The sequence below is a fragment of the Aotus nancymaae genome, unplaced genomic scaffold (assembly GCF_030222135.1).
Source record: "Aotus nancymaae isolate 86718 unplaced genomic scaffold, 86718_ANA_hifiasm-v0.15.2.pri h1tg000019l, whole genome shotgun sequence".
NCBI lineage: Eukaryota > Metazoa > Chordata > Mammalia > Primates > Aotidae > Aotus > Aotus nancymaae.
The window spans coordinates 26,704,757-26,726,323 of NW_026988431.1; the positions used below are offsets into that span (position 1 = coordinate 26,704,757).

Sequence of the window (21,567 nt, forward strand, 5' to 3'; positions counted from 1 at the left end):
AAGGCCCTGTCTCTGCCCAAAGATGTTGCCGTTATTCACTGCCAAGGGCACCAGCCCCAGCAAGATGCTGTCTCCAGGGGTAATGCAAGGGCAGATGCAGCTGCTAGATCCTTAACAGACACCAGGCTAGCCCCTGCCCCGGTCCTTTTCCTCGCCACAGCCACAATGCCTGTCTACTCGCAATCAGAAAGACAGGCTCTTATAACAAAAGGGGGAAACGAATCTAACCAAGGTTGGATTTTCCTAAACAACAAAATTGCCCTGCCCCAGGAACAGGCCTCAAAAATAATTGCTGAAATACGTCAATCCTTGCATATAGGGCCCAAGGCATTATACCGCTTTGTGCAGCCGCTCTTCTTTCTACCAGGCTTACAACAAACAATTGAGCGGGTACACAAAGCATGTGCCACTTGCTCTAAGGTCTCGCCTCAAGGCAGCTTGAGGCCTCAGTTCCCCACTCACCAGATGCGTGGCCAGCTGCCAGCCCAAGACTGGCAAATTAATTTTACTCATATGCCCCCTCAAAAAAAAAAAAAAAAACTCCGCTACCTCCTAACTTTCATAAATACCTTTTCTGGATGGATTAAAGCCTTCCCTACCTCCAAAGAAACCACAGGCACGGTTGCCTCCCTCTTAACTCAGGAAATCATCCCTCGCTTCGGCCTGCCAGTGACCATCCAGTCCAACAACGGCCTGGCCTTCACTGCTCAGGTGGTCCAGCTGGCCGCCGAGTCTCTCAACATTTCATGGAAATTACACGTCCCATACCACCCTCAGTCTTCGGGTAAGGTTGAACGGGCTCACGGCATACTCAAGGACCACCTAACCAAACTCGCCATAGAAGTAAAACTTTCCTGGCCCACACTTCTACCTCTTGCCCTGGCCTGGGTCCGAGTCACCCCAAGGGAGCCAATGGGTCTCAGCCCCTTTAAGTTGCTGTACGGCAGGCCTTTCCTGGTTTCTCACAACCTCCCAGTACAACCACCCCCTCTGGCCTCATATCTCCCATATCTCTCCCTCCTCCGCCACTTACTCAGGGAACACGCGGATCGCACTCTCCCTGTAGTCCCGGAATTAAAGAACTTACATCCAACAGTACCTCTTCAGCCAGGGGACAGTGTCCTCCTTCAGGAACTCAAACCAAGGTCTCTGCAGCCCAGGTGGTCAAAACCCCACATTGTTATCCTAACCACCCCAACTGCTGCCAAACTTTTAGGCCACACCTCTTGGTACCATGTGTCCCGCCTCAAGCTGGCCCCTGAAAGTTGCCAGTGGAGGTCCAAATCCTTGGGTCCCACTCAGCTCCGCCTTATGCGTGGCCCCTGCCTACTGCCCTCTAACTCTCCAAACCTTTCTCATTGTGGCCCTTCTAGTCCTTCCCCTTAATTCCAGTCCCCATTATGTCTGGTGGTTCTATCTCCAAGAGTCCTGGACAGATGGCCCCACTACTAAAACTCAATACCTTGCCCAAGCAGACTGCCCGCCCTCAGGCTGCCAATCAGCTATACGATTTAATTTCCCTTTATCCAAGTCCCATATCATAAAAAACTCCTGGAATAATTTTGCCCTCTGCTTTCTATATAATCAAACCAAGGATTATTGTCACTGGTAGAGCACCACCTATGGCGGATGCCCATATGCTTCATGTGTTACACACACAACCTACAAACCCGTTAATACCCCAAAAAGTGTATTACTCTCCGGTAACGATCGCCAGGATGTGGTATCCCTTACTATCCGCGATCCTTAGGATGGGCGATGGGAAAAGGGAACTGCAGGTAAAGTTTACACCTGGGTTACAGACAGCCGCCCCAGTGGTACGTGGCTAATATTTCGGTCCTACATCCACGTTGTGCCAGTAGAAATAGACTGACTCAACTCAGTAGGCAACACCATCCTGCAAAATAAAGCCACCCTAACTAAACAGCTCAAACCCTCAGGTAACACTTCCCAACCTTTCTCCTGGCTAACGTTAGTGCAGCAGGAAGCTAATATGTTAAACTTAGCCAAAGCCACAAATTTCACCAACTGTTTTTTATGTGCCTCTCTTAACAAACCCCCCTTAGCCACAGTTCCCCTCCGAACTGGATTCAACCTGTCACTAAAGTCCACAGGACCTGAGACCACTTTAATGGGGATCCCCTTGTTCAAAATACACTCCCACTCTCTTTCTCTATGTTATGGGACACCTGGCAACCACAGCCTTAAGTGCAACACCACAGTAAATATAAACTCTTCCTTTCATGCGCCTCAAGGGGGGTACTTTTGGTGTAATGGAACCCTAACCAAAATTATCAAAACCTCCTCCCCATTCCCCTGTGTGCCCGTCACCCTAGTCCCACAACTAGAGGTGTATGGGCAAGCTGAATTTCTATCCCTCCTTCCATCTTCCCCTCAGGGCTAAAACAAACGAGCTGTCTTCCTCCCCATAGTAGTTGGCCTCTCCCTAGCCTCCTCTTTAGCAGCTGCTGAAATTGGAGGCGACACCTTAGGCTACAGTATCACTTCAGCTGCTCAACTAGAAAACAAACTCCATGTGGCCATTGAAACATCAGCTGCCTCTCTGGCCTCTCTTCAGCGACAAATTACGTCACTAGCCCAGGTAACTCTCCAAAACCGATGGGCTCTAGACCTACTAATGGCGGAGAAAGGAGGTACCTGTCTGTTTCTCCAGGAACAGTGTTGCTATTACATCAATGAAACAGACCAAGTAGAAGAAAATGTCAATACTCTCTATCGCCTCAAGGAAGACCTCCGAGGAACGCCAAGTGCGCCAAACTTTCCTCTTAACTGGTGGCAATCTCCCATATTCACCTGGTTAGCTCCTGTTGTCATTCCCCTAATCATGGTTTGTCTTCTACTAATGCTGGTCCCATTCTTTCTTAGGTTTTTACAAGCTCGCATGAAAGAAATTTCCAGGGTGGCGATAAATCAAATGGTACTTCACCCCTACGTCCAACTGCCAACTGAGGCACCGGCCAACTGACCCCCCCGCCCCCACTCCGCCCCTGGACCAGCAGGACGTAGCCAGAAAGAAGCGACGTCCTATATCATCAAAAAGGTCGGAATGTAAGGCCGGCTGCCTCGCTGAAGAGCCAAATGGACACACTTATCTCTCTGTGCTGGCTCCCCACACCTGCTCCTGTCTGGCCTCTCCATGCAGGCTCCACACGCCCACTCCTGCATTCCTCACTCAACCCTTTCAAAATTTAAAAAGCCCACGGGAGATTTGTCCAATGGCAGTTTAACATTAACCTCCCCAGCCAGTCAGCCTACCAATGAAACTGTCTGATCTTTGTTTCCCTAACAATCAATCAAATCTCCTTACCAATGAAATTGTCTGCTCTTTGTTTCCCAATGACCAATCAACTACCTCCACTTCTTATAAAACCCCACGCCCTGAGAAGCCCATTGCAACTTCTCTGGCCCCTTCCTGGACCACAGAACCTTGCCCGGGAGCTGAATAAATTGGATTCTCATTTTTTCTCACTGGCCTCAGTTTCCTCATTTTAACTCGGCAATATACCTTACAGCAGGTATCCCTGCCTTGTACTAGATCTTAGCAGAAAAGCTTTTAATTGTTCCTTACTTATGATGTTAGTGGTTTGTTTTTCATTAAGGACCTTTATTATGTTGAGGAACTTTCCTTCTACCTAAACTGTTAAGACTTTTTATCCCAAAAGGATGCTGAACTTTGCAAAGTGCTTTTTCTGCATCAATTGAGATAATCATGTAGTTTTTACCTTTCATTCTATTAATGTGATATATCAGATTGATTACCTGTATATGTTAAACCAGTCTTGCTTGCCAGGTAAATCCCACATAGTCATATATATGTCATGTATAATTTTTTTTGATGTGTTGTTGAATTTGGTTTCCTAATATTTTTTTGAGGATCTTTTCATCAATGTTCATCGGAGATATTGGTCTGTAGTTTTCTTTTCTTGCAGTGTCTTTGTCTGGCTCAGGTATCATGGTGATGCTAGCCTTATAAAATACATTTGGAAGTATTCCATGTAGCTCTATTTTTTGAAAGAGCTTAAGAAGTATTGGTAATAAGAGGCCAGGCACAGTAGCTCATACCTGTACTCCCAGCACTTTGGGAGGCTGAGGTGAGTGGATCACTTGAGGTCAGGAGTTCAAGACCAGCATGGCCAAGATAATGAAACCTGTCTCTACTAAAAACACAAAAATCAGGAGGTGTGGTGGCACACATCTGTAATCCCAGCACCTCAGGAGGCTGAGGCAGGATAATCACTTTAACCTGGGAGGGGGAGGTTGCAGTGAGCTGAGATTGTGCCACTGTACTCCAGCCTGGGCAACAAAGTGAGTCAGACTCCATATCAAAAAGAAAAAAAAGTATTGGTAATAATTCTCAATGTTTGGTAGAATTCAGCACTGAAGCCATCTGATTCTGGGCTTTCATTTCTTGTGAGGATTTTAACCTCAGTCTTCAGTCTATTTGTGATTTATCTCTTCAAGATTTATATTTCTTCCAGATTCAATCATTGTAGGTTATATTTTTCTAGGAATTCATTTCCTTTAGATTATCCAATTTGTTGGCATATTTTTTTTTCATAATAGTCCCTGTATTAGACTATTCTTGCATTTATATTTAAAAAAAAAAAAGAGGTTCAATTGGCTCATGGTTCTGCAGGCTGTACAAGCATGGTACCAGAATCTGCTCAGCTTCTGGGGAGGCCTCAGAGATCTTTTACTCATGGCAGAGGTGTGAGTAGGCAGGTCACATGGTGAAAGGAGGAGCAAAAGACGGTTGGGGTGGGGGAGATGCCACGCTTTATAACAACTAGATCTCATGAGATCATACTCACTATTGTGAGGACAGCACCAAGCCATGAGGGAATTGCCCCAGTGACCCAAACACCTCCCACCAGGTTCCACTTCCAACATTAGGGATTACAATTCAACATGACATTTGGATGGGCACAAATATCCAAACTATATCATTCTGTCCCTGGCCTCCTCCAGATTTCACGCTCTTCTCATATTGAAAAATACAATCAATCATCATATTGGAAGAGTTTCCAAGATGGCCGAATTAGAAGCAGCTCTGGAATGCAGTTCCCAGCGAGACACAGAAGCTGAGTGATCTCTGCATTTCCAAATGAGGTACCAGGCTCATTTTAATGGGACTGGTTGGACAGTGGGAGTAACCCAAAGAGGGCAAACTGAGGCAGGGTAGAGTACAACTGATTGAAGGATCGGGGGCTCTCCCCCTCTGGGATTCTGGTTCAGTTACAGCGCTTCACCCAAGCCCTCTGCAACTCACAGAACAGAAGATCTTTGCCGGGCTGAAAAGCAGCCATGAGTTACCTGAACAGAGCCGAGCAGCAAACCTGGCTGATGCCACGGGCTGTTGGCACAGAACAAAGTAGATGCATTGGCTAATGCCTAGAAAGCCTGCAGGATAGAGATACCCACCCCCTCCCAGAAAGAAGGAGAACTAAAAGCAGGGAATCAATCAGGAGAAATAGCTAGGTAGGTCCCTCCCCCACAAAGCCCAGCAAACCGAAGCCCTCTTGCATGAGAGTTGCACAGCCAGCACATCAGTTCAAGCTCGACCCAGAACAATCGAGCTCTGTGGGAGGAAGGGCAGCCACCACTGAAGAGGTGGGTCTAATCTTCCAGTATAAGCAAAAGACACAGGAAATATACACAGCAGCTCCACTGAATCCATGGCAGCCCAGCAGCACCTCTGCAGACAGACAAAGGAAATGCTGCCACCCCAAGCAGCACCCTGAGATCAAAGCTAGATAAATCCAAGAATATAGGAAGAAACCAGCACAAAAAGGATGAAACCATCAAAGACCAGAACACCTCACCTCCACCAAGGGATCACAGCTCCTCACCAGCAAGGGAACAAAACAAGATGGGGAATGAATCTGCCAAATTGACAGAAGCAGGTTTCAGAAAGTGCGTAATAACAAACTTCTCTGAACTAAAGGAATATGTTCTAACCTAATGCAAAGAAACTAAAACCTTTGAAAAAATGTTAGACAAAATGCTGAGAAGAAACCAACTTAGAGAAGAACATGAACGACTTGATGGAGCTGAAAAACACAGCATGAGAACTTCACAAAGCATACACAAGTTTCAATAGCCCAATCAATCAAGCAGAAGAAAAGATATAAGAGATTGAAGATCAACTCAGTGAAATAAAATGAGAAGGCAAGATTAGAGAAAAAAAGAGTGAAAAGAAATGAACAAAGCCTCCCTAGTATATGTTTGATCGGTGTACCTGAATGTGACAGGAAGAATGAATCCAAGCTGGAAAACACTCTTAAGAATATTATCCAGGAGAACTTTCCCAACCTAGCAAGGCGGGCCAACATTCAAATCCAGGAAATACAGAGAACACAACAAAGATACTCCTCAAGAAGGGCAACTCCAAGGCACATAATCATCAGATTCACCAGGGGTGAAATGAAGGAAAAAATGCTAAGGGCAGCCAGAGAGAAAGGTTGGGTTACCCACAAAGGGAAGCCCATCAGACTCACAGTGGACCTCTTGGCAGAAACTCTACAAGCCAGAAGACAGTGGGGTCATTATTCAACATCCTTAAAGAAAAGAACATTCAACCCAGAACTTCATATCCAGCCAAACTAAACTTCATAAGTGAAGGAGAAATACAATCCTTTATGGACAAGCAATTGCTCAGAGATTTCATTGCCACCAGACCTGCCTTACAAGAGCTCCTGAAGGAAGCACTAAATATGGAAACGAACAACCAGTACCAGCCACTGCAAAAATAAACCAAATGTTAAAGACCAACAACGCAATGAAGAAACTGTGCCAACCAATGGGGAAAACAACCAACCAGTATCAAAATGGCAGGATCAAATTCACACATAACAATATTAATGTTAAATGTAAATGGCCTAAATGCCCCAGTCAAAAGACACAGGCTGGCAAACTGGATAAAAAGTCAAGACCCATTGGTGTGCTGTATTCAAGAGACCCATCTCGTGTGCAGTGACACACATAGACTCAAAATAAAGGGATGGAGAAAGATTTACCAAGCAAATGGAGAGCAAAAAAAAAAAGCAGGGGTTGCAATCCTAGTCTCTGATAAAACGGACTTTAAACCAACAAAGATCAAAAGAGACAAAGAAGGGCATTACATAATGGTAAAAGGATCAATACAACAAGAAGAGCTAACTAATCCTAATCTACAGGAGCACCCAGATACAAAAAGCAAGTTCTTAATGACCTACAAAGAGACTTAGACTCCCACACGATAATCATGGGAGACTTTAACACTCCACTGTCAATATTAGACAGATCAATGAAACAGAAAATTAACAAGGATATCCAGGACTTGGATGCAGATCTGGACCAAGTGAACCTAATAGACATCTACAGAATTCTCCACTCCAAATCCACAGAAATTCTTCTCAGCACCACATCACACTTACTCTAAAATCAACCACATAATTGGAAGTAAATCACTTCTCAGCAAATGGAAAAGAACAGAAATCATAACAGTCTCTCAGACCACGGTGCAATCAAACTAGAACTCAGGATTAAGAAACTAACTCAAAACTGCACAACTTCATGGAAACTGAACAACTGGCTCCTGAATGTTGACTGGATAAACAATGAAATGAAGGCAGAAATAAAGATGCTCTTTGAAACCAACGAGAACAAATACACAATGTACCAGAATCTCTGGGACACATTTAAGGCAGTGTCAAGAGGGAAATTTATAGCAATAAATGCCCACATGAGAAATGAAAGATCTAAAATCGACACCCTATCATCAAAATTGAAAGAGCTAGAGGAGCAAGATCAAAAAAACTCAAAAGCCAGCAGAAGACAAGAAATAACTAAGATCAGAGCAGAACTGAAGGAGATAGATAGAGACACAAAAAACTTTTCAAAAATCAGTAAATCCAGGAGCTGGTTTTTCAAAAGATCAACAAAATAGACCACTAGCCAGATTAATAAAAAAGAAAAGAGAGAAGAATCAAATAGATGCAATAAAAAACGATAAAGGGGATATCACCACTGATTCCATAGAAATACAAACTACTATTAGAGATTATTACAAACAACTCTATGCACATAAACCAGTAAATACAGAATAAATGGATAAATTCCTGGACACTTGCACCCTCCCAAGCCTAAACCAGGAAGAAGTTGAAACCCTGAGTAGACCAATAACAAGGGCTGAAGTTGAGGCAGCAATTTACAGCCTACCAACTAAAAAAAGTCCAGGTCCAGATGGGTTCACAGCCAAATTCTACCAGATACAAAGAATGCTGGTACTACTACATCTGAATCTATTCCAAACAATACAAAAAAAGGGAATCCTCCCTAACTCATTTTATAAGACCAACATCATCCTGATATGAAAACCTAGCAGAGATTCAACTAAAAAAGAAAACTTCAGACCAATATCCATGATGAATATAGATGCAAAAATCTTCAATAGAATACTAGTAAGCCAAATGCAACAGCACATCAAAAAGATTACACATCCCGATCATGTAGGCTTTATCCCAGGATGCAAGCCTAGTTCAACATATGCAACTCTATAAATGTAATCCACCACATAAACAGAACCAAAGACAAAAACCACAGGATTATCTCAATAGATGCAGAGAAGGCCTTCGACAAAATTCAACAGCTCTTTATGCTAAAAACTCTCAATAAACGAGGTACTGATAGAATGTATCACAAAATAATAAAAGCCATTTACAACAAACCCATAGCCAATATCATACTGAATGGGCAAAAACTGGAAGCATTCCCTCTGAAATCTGGCACCAGACAAGGGTGCCCTCTCTCACCATTCCTATTCAATATAACATTGGAAGTTCTAGCCAGAGCAATCAGGCAAGAAAAAGAAATAAAGGGTATCCAGTTAGGAAAGGAGGAATTCAAATTGTCTCTATTTGCAGAGGACATGATGTATATTTAAAAGACCCCCATCATCTCAACCCAAAATCTCCTTAAACTGATAAGCAATTTCAGCAAAGTCTCAGAATACAAAATCAACATGCAGAAATCACAAGCCTTCCTATACACCAATAACAGACAAACAGAGAGCCAAATCAAGACCCCCAGATGGCCAAGACAATCCTAAGCAAAAAGAACAAAGCTGGAGGCATCAGGTTACCTGACTTCAAACTATACTACAAGGCTAAAGTAATCAAAACAGCATGGTACTGGTACCAAAACAGAGATATAGATCAATGGAACAGAACAGAGGCCTCAGAACCAATGCCACACATCTACAACCATCTAATCTTTGAAAAACCTGAGAAAAACAAGCAACAGGGAAAGAAATCCCTGCTTAATAAATGGTGTTGGGAAAACTAGCTAGCCATGTGCAGAAAACAGAAACTAGAACCCTTCCTTACACCTTACACTAAAATTAACTCCAGATGGATTAAAGATTTAAACATAAGACCTAACACCATAAAAACTCTAGAAGAAAACCTAGGCAAAACCATTCAGGACATAGGCATAGGCAAGGACTTCATAACTAAAACACTAAAAGCAATGGCAACAAAAGCTATAATAGACAAATGGGATCTAATTACACTTAAGAGCTTCTGTACAACAAAAAAATCATTAGAGTGAACTAGCAACCAACAGAATGGGAAAAAATGTTTGCAATCTACCCATCTGTCAAAGGGCTAATATCCAGAATCTACAAAGAACTAAAACAGATTTACAAGAAACAAACCCATTCAAATTTGGGCAAAGGATATGAACACACACTTTTCAAAAGACGTATATGAGGCTAACAAACATATGAAAAAATGCTCATCATCACTGGTCATTAGAGAAATGCAAATCCAAACCACACTGAGATACCACCTCACACCAGTTAGAATGGTGATCATTAAAAAATCTGGAGACAACAGATGCGGGAGAGGATGTGGAGAAATAGGAACACTTTTACACTGTTGGTAGAGTGTAAATTAGTTCAACCATTGTGGAAGACAGTGTGGCTATTCCTCAAGGATCTAGAAATAGAAATTCCATTTGACCCAGCAATACCATTACTGGGTATATACCCAACGGATTATAAATCGTTCTATTATAAAGACACATGCACACGTATGTTCACTGTGGCACTCTTTACAATAGCAAAGACCTGGAACCAACCCAATGCCCATCGATGAAAGACTGGACAAAGAAAATGTGGCACATATACACCATGGAATATGCAGGCATCAAAAATGATGAGTTCGCGTCCTTTGTAGGGACATGGATGAATCTGGAAACCATCATTCTCAGCAAACTGACACAAGAACAGAAAAATCAAACACCGCATGTTGTCACTCTTGGGTGGGTATTGAACAATGAGAACACATGGACACAGGGAGGGGAGCATCACACACTGGGGTCTGTTGCCGGAAGTGGGTGGGGATAGGGGAAGTTGGGGAGGGATAACATGGGAAGAAATGCCAGATATAGGGGATGGAGGCAGCAAACCACCTTGCCATGTATGTACCTATGCAACAATCCTGCATGATCTGCACGTGTACCCCAGAACCTAAAGTACAGTAAAAATATATATATAAATATAAAAATAAAAATACAATCATATATTCCCAATAGTCTTCTTAAAAGTTTCAACTCATTTTAGTATCACTTAAAAGCCCCAAGTTCCAAGTCCAAAGCCTCATCTAGAGATGAGTTCCTTCCACCTATGAGCCTCTTAAACCAAAATAAGGTGTTTACATTCAAGATACAATGGAAGTACAGGTATGGGGTAAACACTACTAATCCAGAAGGGAGAAATCGGCCAAAAGAAAGGAGCTACAGGGACCCAGCAAGCCCAAAATCCAGCAGGGAAGTCATTAATTTTTAAAGCTACAAAATAAACTGCTTGGACTCCATGTCCCACAACCAGGGCCCATTGGTGCAAGGGGTGGGCTCCCAAGGTCTTGATCAGCCCTACCTTTGTGGCTTTGCAGGGTTCAGTCCTCACACATGCTTTTCCAGGTTGGAATTGAATGCCTGTGGCTTTACCAGGGGCAGAGTGCAAGCTGCCTATGGATCTACCAGTCTGTGGTCTAGAAGGCAGTGGCCCCTTACCCACAACTCCAATCAGCAGTTCCCCATTGGAGACTCTGTGGGGTCGGCGGGGGGGCAAATCCTACCTTTTCCTTCCACACTGCCCTAGTAGAGTATCTCTATGAGGGCTTCACCCCTGCAGCAGGCTTCTGTCTGAACACCCAAGCTTTTGCATACATCCTCTGAAACCCAGGCAGATGCTTCCAAGTCCCTTTCACTCTTGCATTCTGTGCACCTTCAGGCTTAACACCATGTAGAAGCTGCCAGAGCTTATGGCTTGCACCCTCTGGAGCTCTGGCCTGAGCTGGGCCTCTTTGAACCAAGGCTGAAAGCAGAACAGCTGGGATGTGAGGAGCAATGTCCCAAGGCTGTGCAGGGGGGGTCCATAAGCCTGGTTCAAGAACCCATTCTTCACTCCTAAGCCTCTGGGCCTCTAATGGGAGGGGCTGCCACAAATATCATTGTAATGCCTTTGAGGCCTCTTCCTCATTGTCTGGGTATTTACACTGGACCCACTTTTAGTTATCCAATATCCCTGGAAAGTGGTTGCTCCATAGCCTGCTTTGATTTCTCTCTCCCCACCAAAAAAAGGCTTTTTCTTTCTCTGTCACATGGCTAGGCTGCCAAATTTCCAAACTTCTATGCTCTCCTTCCCTTTTAAATATAAATCCCAAATTTGTCATTTCTTTGCTCCAATATCTGAGCATAGGTTGTTAGAAGCAGCCAGGCCACATCTTGAAGGCTTTGCTACTTAGAAATTTCTTCCATCAGATACCCTAAATCATCACTTTGAAGTTCAAACTTCCACAGATCCCTAGGGCATGGACAGAATGCAGCTAAGCTCTTTGCTAATGCATAACACCTGTGACCTTTGCTCCAGTTCCCAGTAAGTTCCTCATTTACATCTGACACCTTGTCAGTCTGGACTTCACTGTCCATATCACTGTCAGCATTTTGGTCACACTATTTAACCAGTCTCTAAGAAGTTCTAAACTTTTCCTCATCTTCCTGTCTTCTTCTGAGCCTTCTGAATTCTTCCAACTTCTGCCCATTACCCAGGTTCCAAAGCTGTTTCCACATTTTCAGGTATCTTTATAGCAATGCCCCCTCTCCTTGGTATCAATTTTCTATGTTAAGCTATTCTTGCATTGCTATAAAGAAATACCAGAGACTGGGTAATTTATAAATAAAGAGATTTAAGTGGCTCATGGTTTTCCAGCCTATACAAGCATAGCACCAACATCTGCTTGGCCTCTGGGAAGACCTCAGGGAGTTTTTACTCATTGCAGAAGGTTAAGTGGGAGATGGCATGTAACATGGCAAAAGCAAAAGCAAGTGAGAGAAAGTGGGGAGGGGAGAGGTGCCACACATTAGACCAACCAGGTCTTGTGAGAACTCATTCCCTATCAGAAAGACAGCACCAAGCCATGAAGGAACAGCTCCCAAGACTCAAACACCTCCCACCAGGCCCCACCTCCAACACCGGGGATTACAATTCAACATGAGATGTGAGCAGGGACAAATATCCAAATTATATCAGTCCCTTATAATCCTTTTATATTTCTGATGCATCTGTTGTAATGTCTCCACTTTTATTTCTGATTTATTATTTGAGTCTTCTCTTATTTCATAGTTAGTCTAGCTAGGGCTTTGTCAATTGTGTTTTGTTTTTCAAATAACCAACTCTTGGTTTGATTAATTTTTTCTATGTTTGTATTCCCTATTTATTTTTATTCTGATCTTTAGCAAAAATAAATTAATGGGAGTACATAAAACTAAAAAGATTCTATACAGCAAAGGAAACAATTAACAAAGGAAAAGACAACCTACAGACTGGGAAAACATATTTGCAAACCACACATCTAATAAGTGGTTAATATCCAAAGTTCATAAAAACTCTTACAACTTAACAGCAAAAAAACAAATAACCCAGTTTTTAAAATGGGCGGAGGACCTGAACAGCTCTCTCTCCAAAGATGACATAAAAATGGCCAACAGATACATGGAAAGGTGCTCAATGTCACTAATCATCAGGAAAATGCAAATTAAAACCTACGAAATATCACCTCACACCCCTAAAAATGTCTGTTACTACAAAGAAGAAATAACAAGTACTGGTGTGGGTGTGGAGAAAACCCTAATATACTGCTGGGGGTACGGGAGACTGGTACAGCCCCTACGGAAAACAATATAGAGATTCCTAAAGAAATTAAAAATATAGCTACCATACGACCCAGAAATTCCTCTTCAGGGTATATACCCAAAAGAGAAGAAAGTACCCCCTCATAAAGATATCTCCCATGTTCATATCAACATTGTTCACAATAGCCAAGATATGGAAACAACCTAAATGTCTACCAATGGAGAAGTGGATAAAAAAAACTGTGGCATACATATACAATGGGATATTATTCAGCCTTATAAAAGGAGATCCTGTCATTTGCCACAACAGGGATAGGCCTGGAGGACATTATGCTAAGTGAGAAAAAGCCAGACATAGGAAGAAAAATATTGCATGACCTCACATATATATGGAATATTTAAAAAAAAAAAAAAAAAAGAGCTCAAGTACACAGAGATAAAGAATCAAACAATGGTTACCTCAGGCCAGGTGGGTAGGGGAGAGGAAATGAGGGAATGTAGGTCAAAGGATACAAAACAGTAGATACATAGGATGGACAAGTCTAGAGATCTAATGTGCAATATGAGGACGAAAATTAGTAAAATTGTATTGGAAATTTTTGTTAAATAAGTACATCTTAGGCCGGGCATGGTGGCTCACATCTGTAATCCTAGCACTTTGGGAGGCTGAGACAGGCAGATCACCTGAGGTCGGGAGTTTGAGACCAGCCTGACTAACATGGAGAAACCCCATCTCTACTAAAAGTACAAAATTAGCCAGGTGTGGTGGTGCATGCCTGTAATCCCAGCTACTCAGGAGGCTGAGGCAGAAGAATCGCTCGAACCTGGGAGGCAGAGGTTGCAGTGAGCCACGATCATGCCATTGCACTCCAGCCTGAGCAATAAAAGCGAAACTCCATTTCAAAAAAATAAAAGTAGATTTTAGCTGTTCTTGTCACAAAAAAGTAACTATTTGAGGTCATTGATATGTTAATCTGCTTCATGACAGTAACCATTTTATTATTTATGTGTATCCCAAAACATGTTGTAAACCTCAAATATACACAATAAAATTTTAAAATCAAAAAATAAAATATTTTTTAAAAGAATAAAGGAAAACATTTGAAATAGTAATTTAGGGAGGAAAATAAAACCATGGTAAGATGATTGAGCAGTGCTGAGTGACATTCTGAATCAAGATTATCAACTTAAATGAGAGACTTGTTGATATATTTGGATACTTTTCTCCATAAATATTGTCGTTTGGGTACAGCCATGGAGTAGGTATGACTGAGTTTAATCATTAGGTCTTTGCCAAACAAAGGGAAAAGGGGTGGGAAAAGTCTAAGTTATTTGGAAGATAATGGTTATGATGACAGGCCATGAAATTTAACTGTGAGGTAGGAGTGAGTATATGAGATTACAAAGGAAGTGAGTAATTATTATCATGGGGGTAGAGTCGAAGGAATGAAGGGCACCACGAAGTGGAAGACTAGCTGGTAAGTATGGTGGGGGTGCATAGAGGGGGTGCTTAGAGAGTAGGAGGCTTCAAATCAATTTTATGAGGTGGAAGAAAGAGAGTCGGCTAGTCATTGAAGTAATCAATGTGTAAAGGAAATAACCAGGGTTTGGTGATGTCAGCAGAAGAAAACACTTGGATTTCCATGGGTGACTGAGGTGACTAGGGATGTCAGGCATGCTGGAATCTGTCCTGATAATCTCATGACAGAAGGTGGGAAACCTATTCAAGCTGGATGATGTGGACCCTAGGGCTGCTAGTTTCTCCAGCATCTGGTGTTTTAAGATCAGCATCTGAATCCAAACTTTACCATGCTAATTGTGTGAGCTTGTGAAAGACTACTGAAAATCTACTTATTCCGATCTGTAAAATGAAGACAAATGTTCAATGAATTGCCTAGTTCACAAGGAGCACTTGAAATAATGAATGCAAAAGCATTTTGCAAGCTCTAAAGTGCTATAGAAATGTTAGTTAAAATTAAAAATTTATGTCTTGCATTATCATTACTAGTCTTTAAGCCAGAGCCAGAAGAATTACCTACTCATCTCTTTATATGCCACAATACATACACCATATCCTATGATTTAGAGATTACAAGGTTGAATAACACTGAACAAAAAAGCTTATAAAATGAATGAAAGAGTCTGTGACTAATGTCTCCAATGTTATTATCAACATTACTATCATTACTGTTAAGGATTAATGCTTTAAAAATTGTGAAAAAATACGCATCCTGGTTTTTCTTTTTACCAAATCCATTGAAATGAAGAAAAAAATATTTATTCAAAGTCACACAAATATTTATACTCTTTGACCTAATAATCTCATTCCCAGAACATTTTTATCATTTAATTAAGCACAACATATATACATATATTTACTCTTTTCTCTGTTCTTCAGAGAAAAGTGAAGACCATAAGTGCACATATAATTTTTAGAGGGAACACACACATGTAATTAGCCCAACTTCTAAAAATCTGTTGTCAGAAAATAGTATTGATAAACAAAACATGTTATGGGCCAAATTTTGCCCATAGGTCCTTAGTCTGTGACCCTTTCTGGAGATAGTGGAAAGTAGTCAATGGTGAGATACACATACTAGATATGGCAATATGATTATAACGTAAAGACTGTATTGACATATGGACAAAAACTGGAAGTGTGTTAAAAATGAATGTTGGCCTTGGTAGAAACTTGGCCAAATGACTTTACCCCTTTAAGCATCAGTGTCTTCATCTGTAAAATAGGGATTTAAAAAATTGCCTCCTTTGTAAAGCTGTTGTAAAGATTAAGTGTGATTGTAAGGGCAAAGTGGGTAGAAAGGAGCCTGGCAAGTGGCAAATAAAATTCTTCTCCCCCTCATTTTCCTCCTCCTCCTATTATTTTGTTATTATTAACTATTTCTGGATTTCATATCCCACCATCCTCTTCCCCTTGTTCTACTAATTCCAACCACAATAGCTTTCTTGTTATTTTTCAGTTTGTTTTAGCCTTAGGGCCCAAATTCTCTTGCCCCTAGTATTTGTCTTACTTCCTGAGAGCTCTTGCTCAAATGACATTTCCTCAGAAGGATTTTCCTGCCTGCCTCACCCTGCTTTTTCTTCACTGCACTTAGAACCATCTGATATCTTATTATGTGTGTATATGTGTGTGTGTGTGTGTGTGTGTGTATATAGGTTTATATGAACATATGTGTTTATGTGTATTTTACACATACACACACACATGCACACAAAAGCAGGACTTTGCCTTAACTTGTTTACTGCTATATTAACAGTTCCTTGAAGGGTACCTGGCACATAATAGATGTTGAAGCATTATTTGTTGAATATTGTTAAATGTTTAGGGTGGAGACATTGTGTTTTATTTTTTCCCTTTTCTAAATCCTAGAATGACAATGTTATTTGTAAAATCAATGATTTAAAAGCACATTTTCTTGCAAGTGATCTTAATGTGTAACTCTTTATAATCTTTTGTAACTTTTTTGGTAGGTCAGCCATGCAGAAGCTGGGGGCAGAAGTATTTGAAGAGGTCTATAATTACCTCAAGAGAGCAAGGCATCAGAATGCTAGTGAAGCAGAGATCCGGGAGTGTTTGGAAAAAGTGGTGCCTCGAGCCAGCGACTGCTTTGAAGTGGACCAGCTCCTCTACTTTGAAGAGCAGTTGCTGATCACGATGGGAAAAAAACCTACTCTCCAGAACCATCTCTAGGCAACTGTCAAAAAGAAGCAGAAGTTCAAGTGGACAAATTTCTGTGAAAATGCATTTAACATACAAGCTGAACTCTGTTATGGGAAATGGATACAAAAGCAGAGCTCACATCTTGACTTTTAATTTCTCGTCAAAAGTCTTCTTTAGAGAGCAGTAAGCATAGCTGCCTATACTTGGAGTTGTAAGTGTTACTTGGACTATACCCTGAGATAAGCTTACACATCAAGTTTGGCTCCTTGAAAAGCATTTCTCTCTTGTGCGCCCTCAGGGCTTCCAGCAGGATTGAGTCACCCTGACAATGGCTGGAGAGAAGCCATGTGCTCTTAATTTCAGTTGGAGGACACAGCTCAGTGCCTGACTGCCTAGGGTCTCGTGGACTGTGGGCAGACTGCCAGTGAACTTCACTGGACCCTAGCCTACAACATGCTGAGCTGCAGCCCAGAAGCCAGACATGCCTGTCTTAGATGACTTGTTTTTGGTCCACTTTTGCCCTCCTGTGACTTAACAAGCAAGATATCTATTTCATACACACATAAGGACTTGGATTAAAAATCCAAAAAGTGGTTCTCTTCCATGATTTATTTCAAACTCATCCATAGACAATTGAAGATTTGTATTCAAAATAAACATAGTTTTCACAGTTACAAAATAAATCACCTATTTTATCATTTCCTTATGTAAAACTTTCTTATTAAATGTAACATATCCATCTTTTGATAATTATTATTACCTAGAGCTGGTAATATTTGGCTCATTTGGTGAGTGTTATGTGCCAGTACTGTGCTTAGTAGTTTAAGGGCCATCACTGGATCTTTCAAGAGAGAGAAGGGGAGAGTAAAAGATAGAGAAAAAGACAGAGAAAGAGAGAGATGCTCAGGTTGGGTAATTTTCTTAGTCATTTGGCTGCAAGAAGCAGAGCTGGCATTTCAACCCAGGTCTGTCTCATTCCACAATCTATAATCTTAACCACTGTCTATCAGAATTTTCAACCATGGAGCTACATTAGATTTGCTTGTGAAGCTTACATAGACACATTTAAATATACTGTTTATGAAAAAATTATTCTGATACTTACTGAATGGCAAAAAGACTGTAATCAGGACTGTTTCGATAGGTATCAACAATATTGCAATATGGGAGAGGCACTGGGCTCAACTCTGAAGTTTCTTTGCTGAAGCAAAGAAAACTAGAGATTAATATAGCCAAGGAGCAGGATGGGAGCTTGGTGGATGGAAAATTTCTAAGAGGAGTATTCAGTGGTTGGGGGTTGTGTTCATCTGTTTAGTGTTCCTATAAAAGAATACCAGTGACTGAGTAATTTATAAAGATAGTAAGTGTAAGGCCGGTAGCCTCGCCAGGAGCATGGACGCAGACCCCCCCCCCCCTTTTTTTCCAAAGCCCGGACGAGTTTGGGCAAGCTCAGACATGCTCAGGCATGTTCCCTTCTCCCATGCTCACACAGCCTAACCTTCCCTTAAAAAGCCCAGTATGCAAACAAGGTGCTGCAACCCTAGCCTCTTTCTAGCCAACAGCAGCCAAGTCTTTCTAACCAATAGCATCCAAGTCTTTCTGGCCAATAGCAGCCGAGCATTTCTAGCCAATGGCAACCAAGTAATTCTAACCAACGGCAAGCCAAGTCCTAGCTGAAGGCTTGTAATTCTACCCAGTGACAGTCTTGCTCTCCCACAACCAATCGAGCTATTTCACTCCCTATAAAACCCCATGTCTGAGAGGAGTCCGTGCGACTTCTCCGGCCTCTCCTGTCAGACCGCAGAACCTCACCTGGGAGCCTGAATAAACCCTTCGCATTGGATCTTCTTGTGCTGGCCTCAGTTTCTTCTCTTTAAACTCGGCAAGAACAAACCTTACAGTAAGTTCATTTAGCTCATGTTTTTGTAGGCTGAGAAGTTCAAGGGCATGGCCCTGGCTTCTGGCAAAAGCGATCATGCTCCATCACAACACGGCAATGAAGGAGAAGTGGACAAGTACGAAGACGGGAAACCTGAGTGGTGTCCTGGCATTATAACACCTGCTCTTAGGGGAAATAACCCGTTTCCACAAGAAATAATCCAGCCTAGACAGCAGGAACTCACTACTCCAGAACAGTACCAAGCTATTTATGAGGGCACTCCCCTATAACCCAAACACTTTCCACTAGCCCCCTCTCCCAACATCACCACACTGGGGATCAAATTTCAACAGAAGTTTTGGAGGGGTCAAATATTCAAACCATAGCAGGGAGAATCCTGCTAAACTGACTTAAGATTCCCGCTGAAGGCAGACCAGGGTGATCAGAGATTGAAGGCCGGTGATGAGGAATTTGATCAGATACTGAGGGTGATCAGCTATCAAATGTGGGGGATTCTCACTAAACTGACCTTACCAAAATTCTTGCTAAAAATGGATTTGACAGGCTGAAGACAGAGGCCTCATTAAAAAAAAAAAAAAAAAAAAAAAAAAAAGAGGGCTCAAAAGAGCCTGTCTAAAGTTTGGTCAAGGAGATAATCTTTGTCAATGCCTAGACCCACCCCACTCCCTTCTCTGGAAAGATAAGGGGCTGCAACATATCTATTGTTTCAAAACTATTGGGGTGAATTTGATGCCCACAGTAGTTACTCACTATTCTGCCTCCTGCTGATGATTGAGGAAACTAAGAGAGGTTCTTTATCTCACTAACCTGTTATCAGTGGTGCTGTGCTCCCTGCATGATGCAGTCTTTTAGACCAGTGATTCTCATATTTGAGCATGCATTAGAATCACCTGGAGTGCTTGTTGAAGCACGATTGGTGGATTCCATCACCAGCATTTCTGATTCAAGAGGTCAGGGTGGAGCCTCAGAATGTGCATTTCTAACACGCCTCCAGGTGGTGTCAGTGCCACTGGCACCACATAGAACCACTGTTCAAGACCTTTCTGTCTGTTGTCTCTCTTCTCTCTCTTTTCTTGGAACAGTGGTCTGGCTGCTCTTAGTTGGGGCTTAATTCATCTCACATCTTAGAAGGAGGTATAAGGACTTCAAAGAAGGGCCCAAAGACTTCAAATGCTTCACAGTGAATATAAACAAGTAGTGATTGGGGTGGAGTGATAGGGGAGTCAGTGTGAAAAACTTTAGAGAGCTTAATGGGCTTATTTTTAGGACAAAGGGCATGGCCACTGTGCCCTAATGCTCTATCCTGTGGCTTCATTTCTTTCTCTGCCCAGCAACCAAAGGAACCACCCAGGTGAACCCACAATTTTTCTAGTGCTCAAGGGTTATGAACATCACTCTTCTGAGATCCCATAACTCCCTTACACTATGGAGAGGTATTGGGGGCTGCACAGATCTTCACTCTGCCTCTTCCCAAAGCTAACAATGCCCATTCTCACCCTCCCTCCCTCCCTGAATACTGGAGAATCATTCCTGGCTGGAGGCTGGGGGACAGGAGCATGTCTGTCACAGCTCCTGTGTCTGCAGCAGGAAAAGCAGACTTCAAATACTGGCTTCTCAGAATTTGGAACTTCAATGTGTTTCCCAAATCAAAATCTAGGACCCATGATTGTTGCCATGGTAGAACACTGAAAATCAGGTTTGCTCTGGGAAACCTAGGATGATGGGGGCGTGTGACCACACTGCTGCTGACAGCGGGCATGCAAATTGCCATCACATTAACAGGGAAGAGACCTCACCTCAGAAAATGCACCCCAGAGCCCACATGCCCTTATGTGACCAACCAGATTACAAATATGAGTGGAAGAGTGGGGACCATAATACTGCCCAAGTTAATAAAAGTTGCTGAATCTTATTGTTGATGGTCTGGCTAATTTTTGTATTTTTAGTAGAGATAGGGTTTCACCATGTTGGCCAGGCTGGTCTCACACTCCTGATCTTGTGATCCGCCTGCCTTGGCCTCTCAAAGTGTTGGGATTACAGGCGTGAGCCACTGCGCCTGGCCTTGTTGATGGTTTTTAGAACATTAAAACAGAACAAAACTTGTGTGCGAGGTCCAAAGAGGAAATAGCTAGGTTTTCAAATAGTCTCTTTCACAAACAGATTCACATTCCCATACCTTTGCATTTCAGAACATCGTTCTTAGAAGACAAGTGCAGACTAAAAACAGCTTAATCTCCAGGGATTTGTATTATTCACTCATCAGGTGTAAAAGAAAAAAGAGCTAGGAATAAATATCATTTTGAATCATAGCTCCATGCCTCTAAAGAGAAGCTCACTCTAGTTTACTTTCATTTTGTTCACTGGGGTGGAAGTGGGGAACAAGATTTAACATTACTTGAAGAAAATATGTTTTACTTATCACCATTGAGAAAATGCTTTCTTCTTCAGCTGTACTCAGTCTTAGTTTTGAACAACTTCAGTGGGGGTATCAGTAACTAGCCAACTGCAAGACCATGGGGGAAATGGGCTAAGGAGTTAAATTAGGAAGTTTTTTGTTATAAAACAGTCACAGGGATGAGCAAATAAAGGGACCCTGCTAGCTTGCTGCTTTGTAAAATATATATACATATATATTTCAAAAATGCCAACTGACCTTTCTGCTTTCTATTTATGCAGAGGAAATGCCACCAGCTATTTTGGGTGATGCAGAGATAAAGCACACAAAGGAGAGTGCTGAAAGTTAATTATTTAATGTCGTTGGGGCCGAAGTTGGAGCAAAGCTCTAAGTATA

At 42.1% G+C, this 21,567-nt stretch overlaps 1 protein-coding gene and 1 long non-coding RNA gene across 9 annotated transcripts in view; one reads left to right on the plus strand and one right to left on the minus strand.

Annotated features, from left to right (window-relative positions):
* NEK11 (NIMA related kinase 11) overlaps positions 1-17,617 on the plus strand; it is a 313,205-nt gene extending 295,588 nt beyond the window's left edge. For 3 of the 6 annotated variants that reach the window (XM_064378689.1, XM_064378693.1, XM_064378694.1), the window contains one exon: positions 16,687-17,617. In XM_064378689.1, the coding sequence (XP_064234759.1) occupies positions 16,687-16,906 (220 nt within the window). In that variant the 3' untranslated portion in view covers positions 16,907-17,617. Of the gene's footprint in view, positions 1-2,886; positions 3,490-16,686 lie in introns of those variants that run through there. The other 3 variants (XM_064378690.1, XM_064378692.1, XM_064378691.1) reach the window with 3 other exon arrangements.
* LOC135275875 (uncharacterized) overlaps positions 1-21,567 on the minus strand; it is a 79,857-nt gene that overhangs the window by 33,302 nt on the left and 24,988 nt on the right. The window lies entirely within an intron of this gene.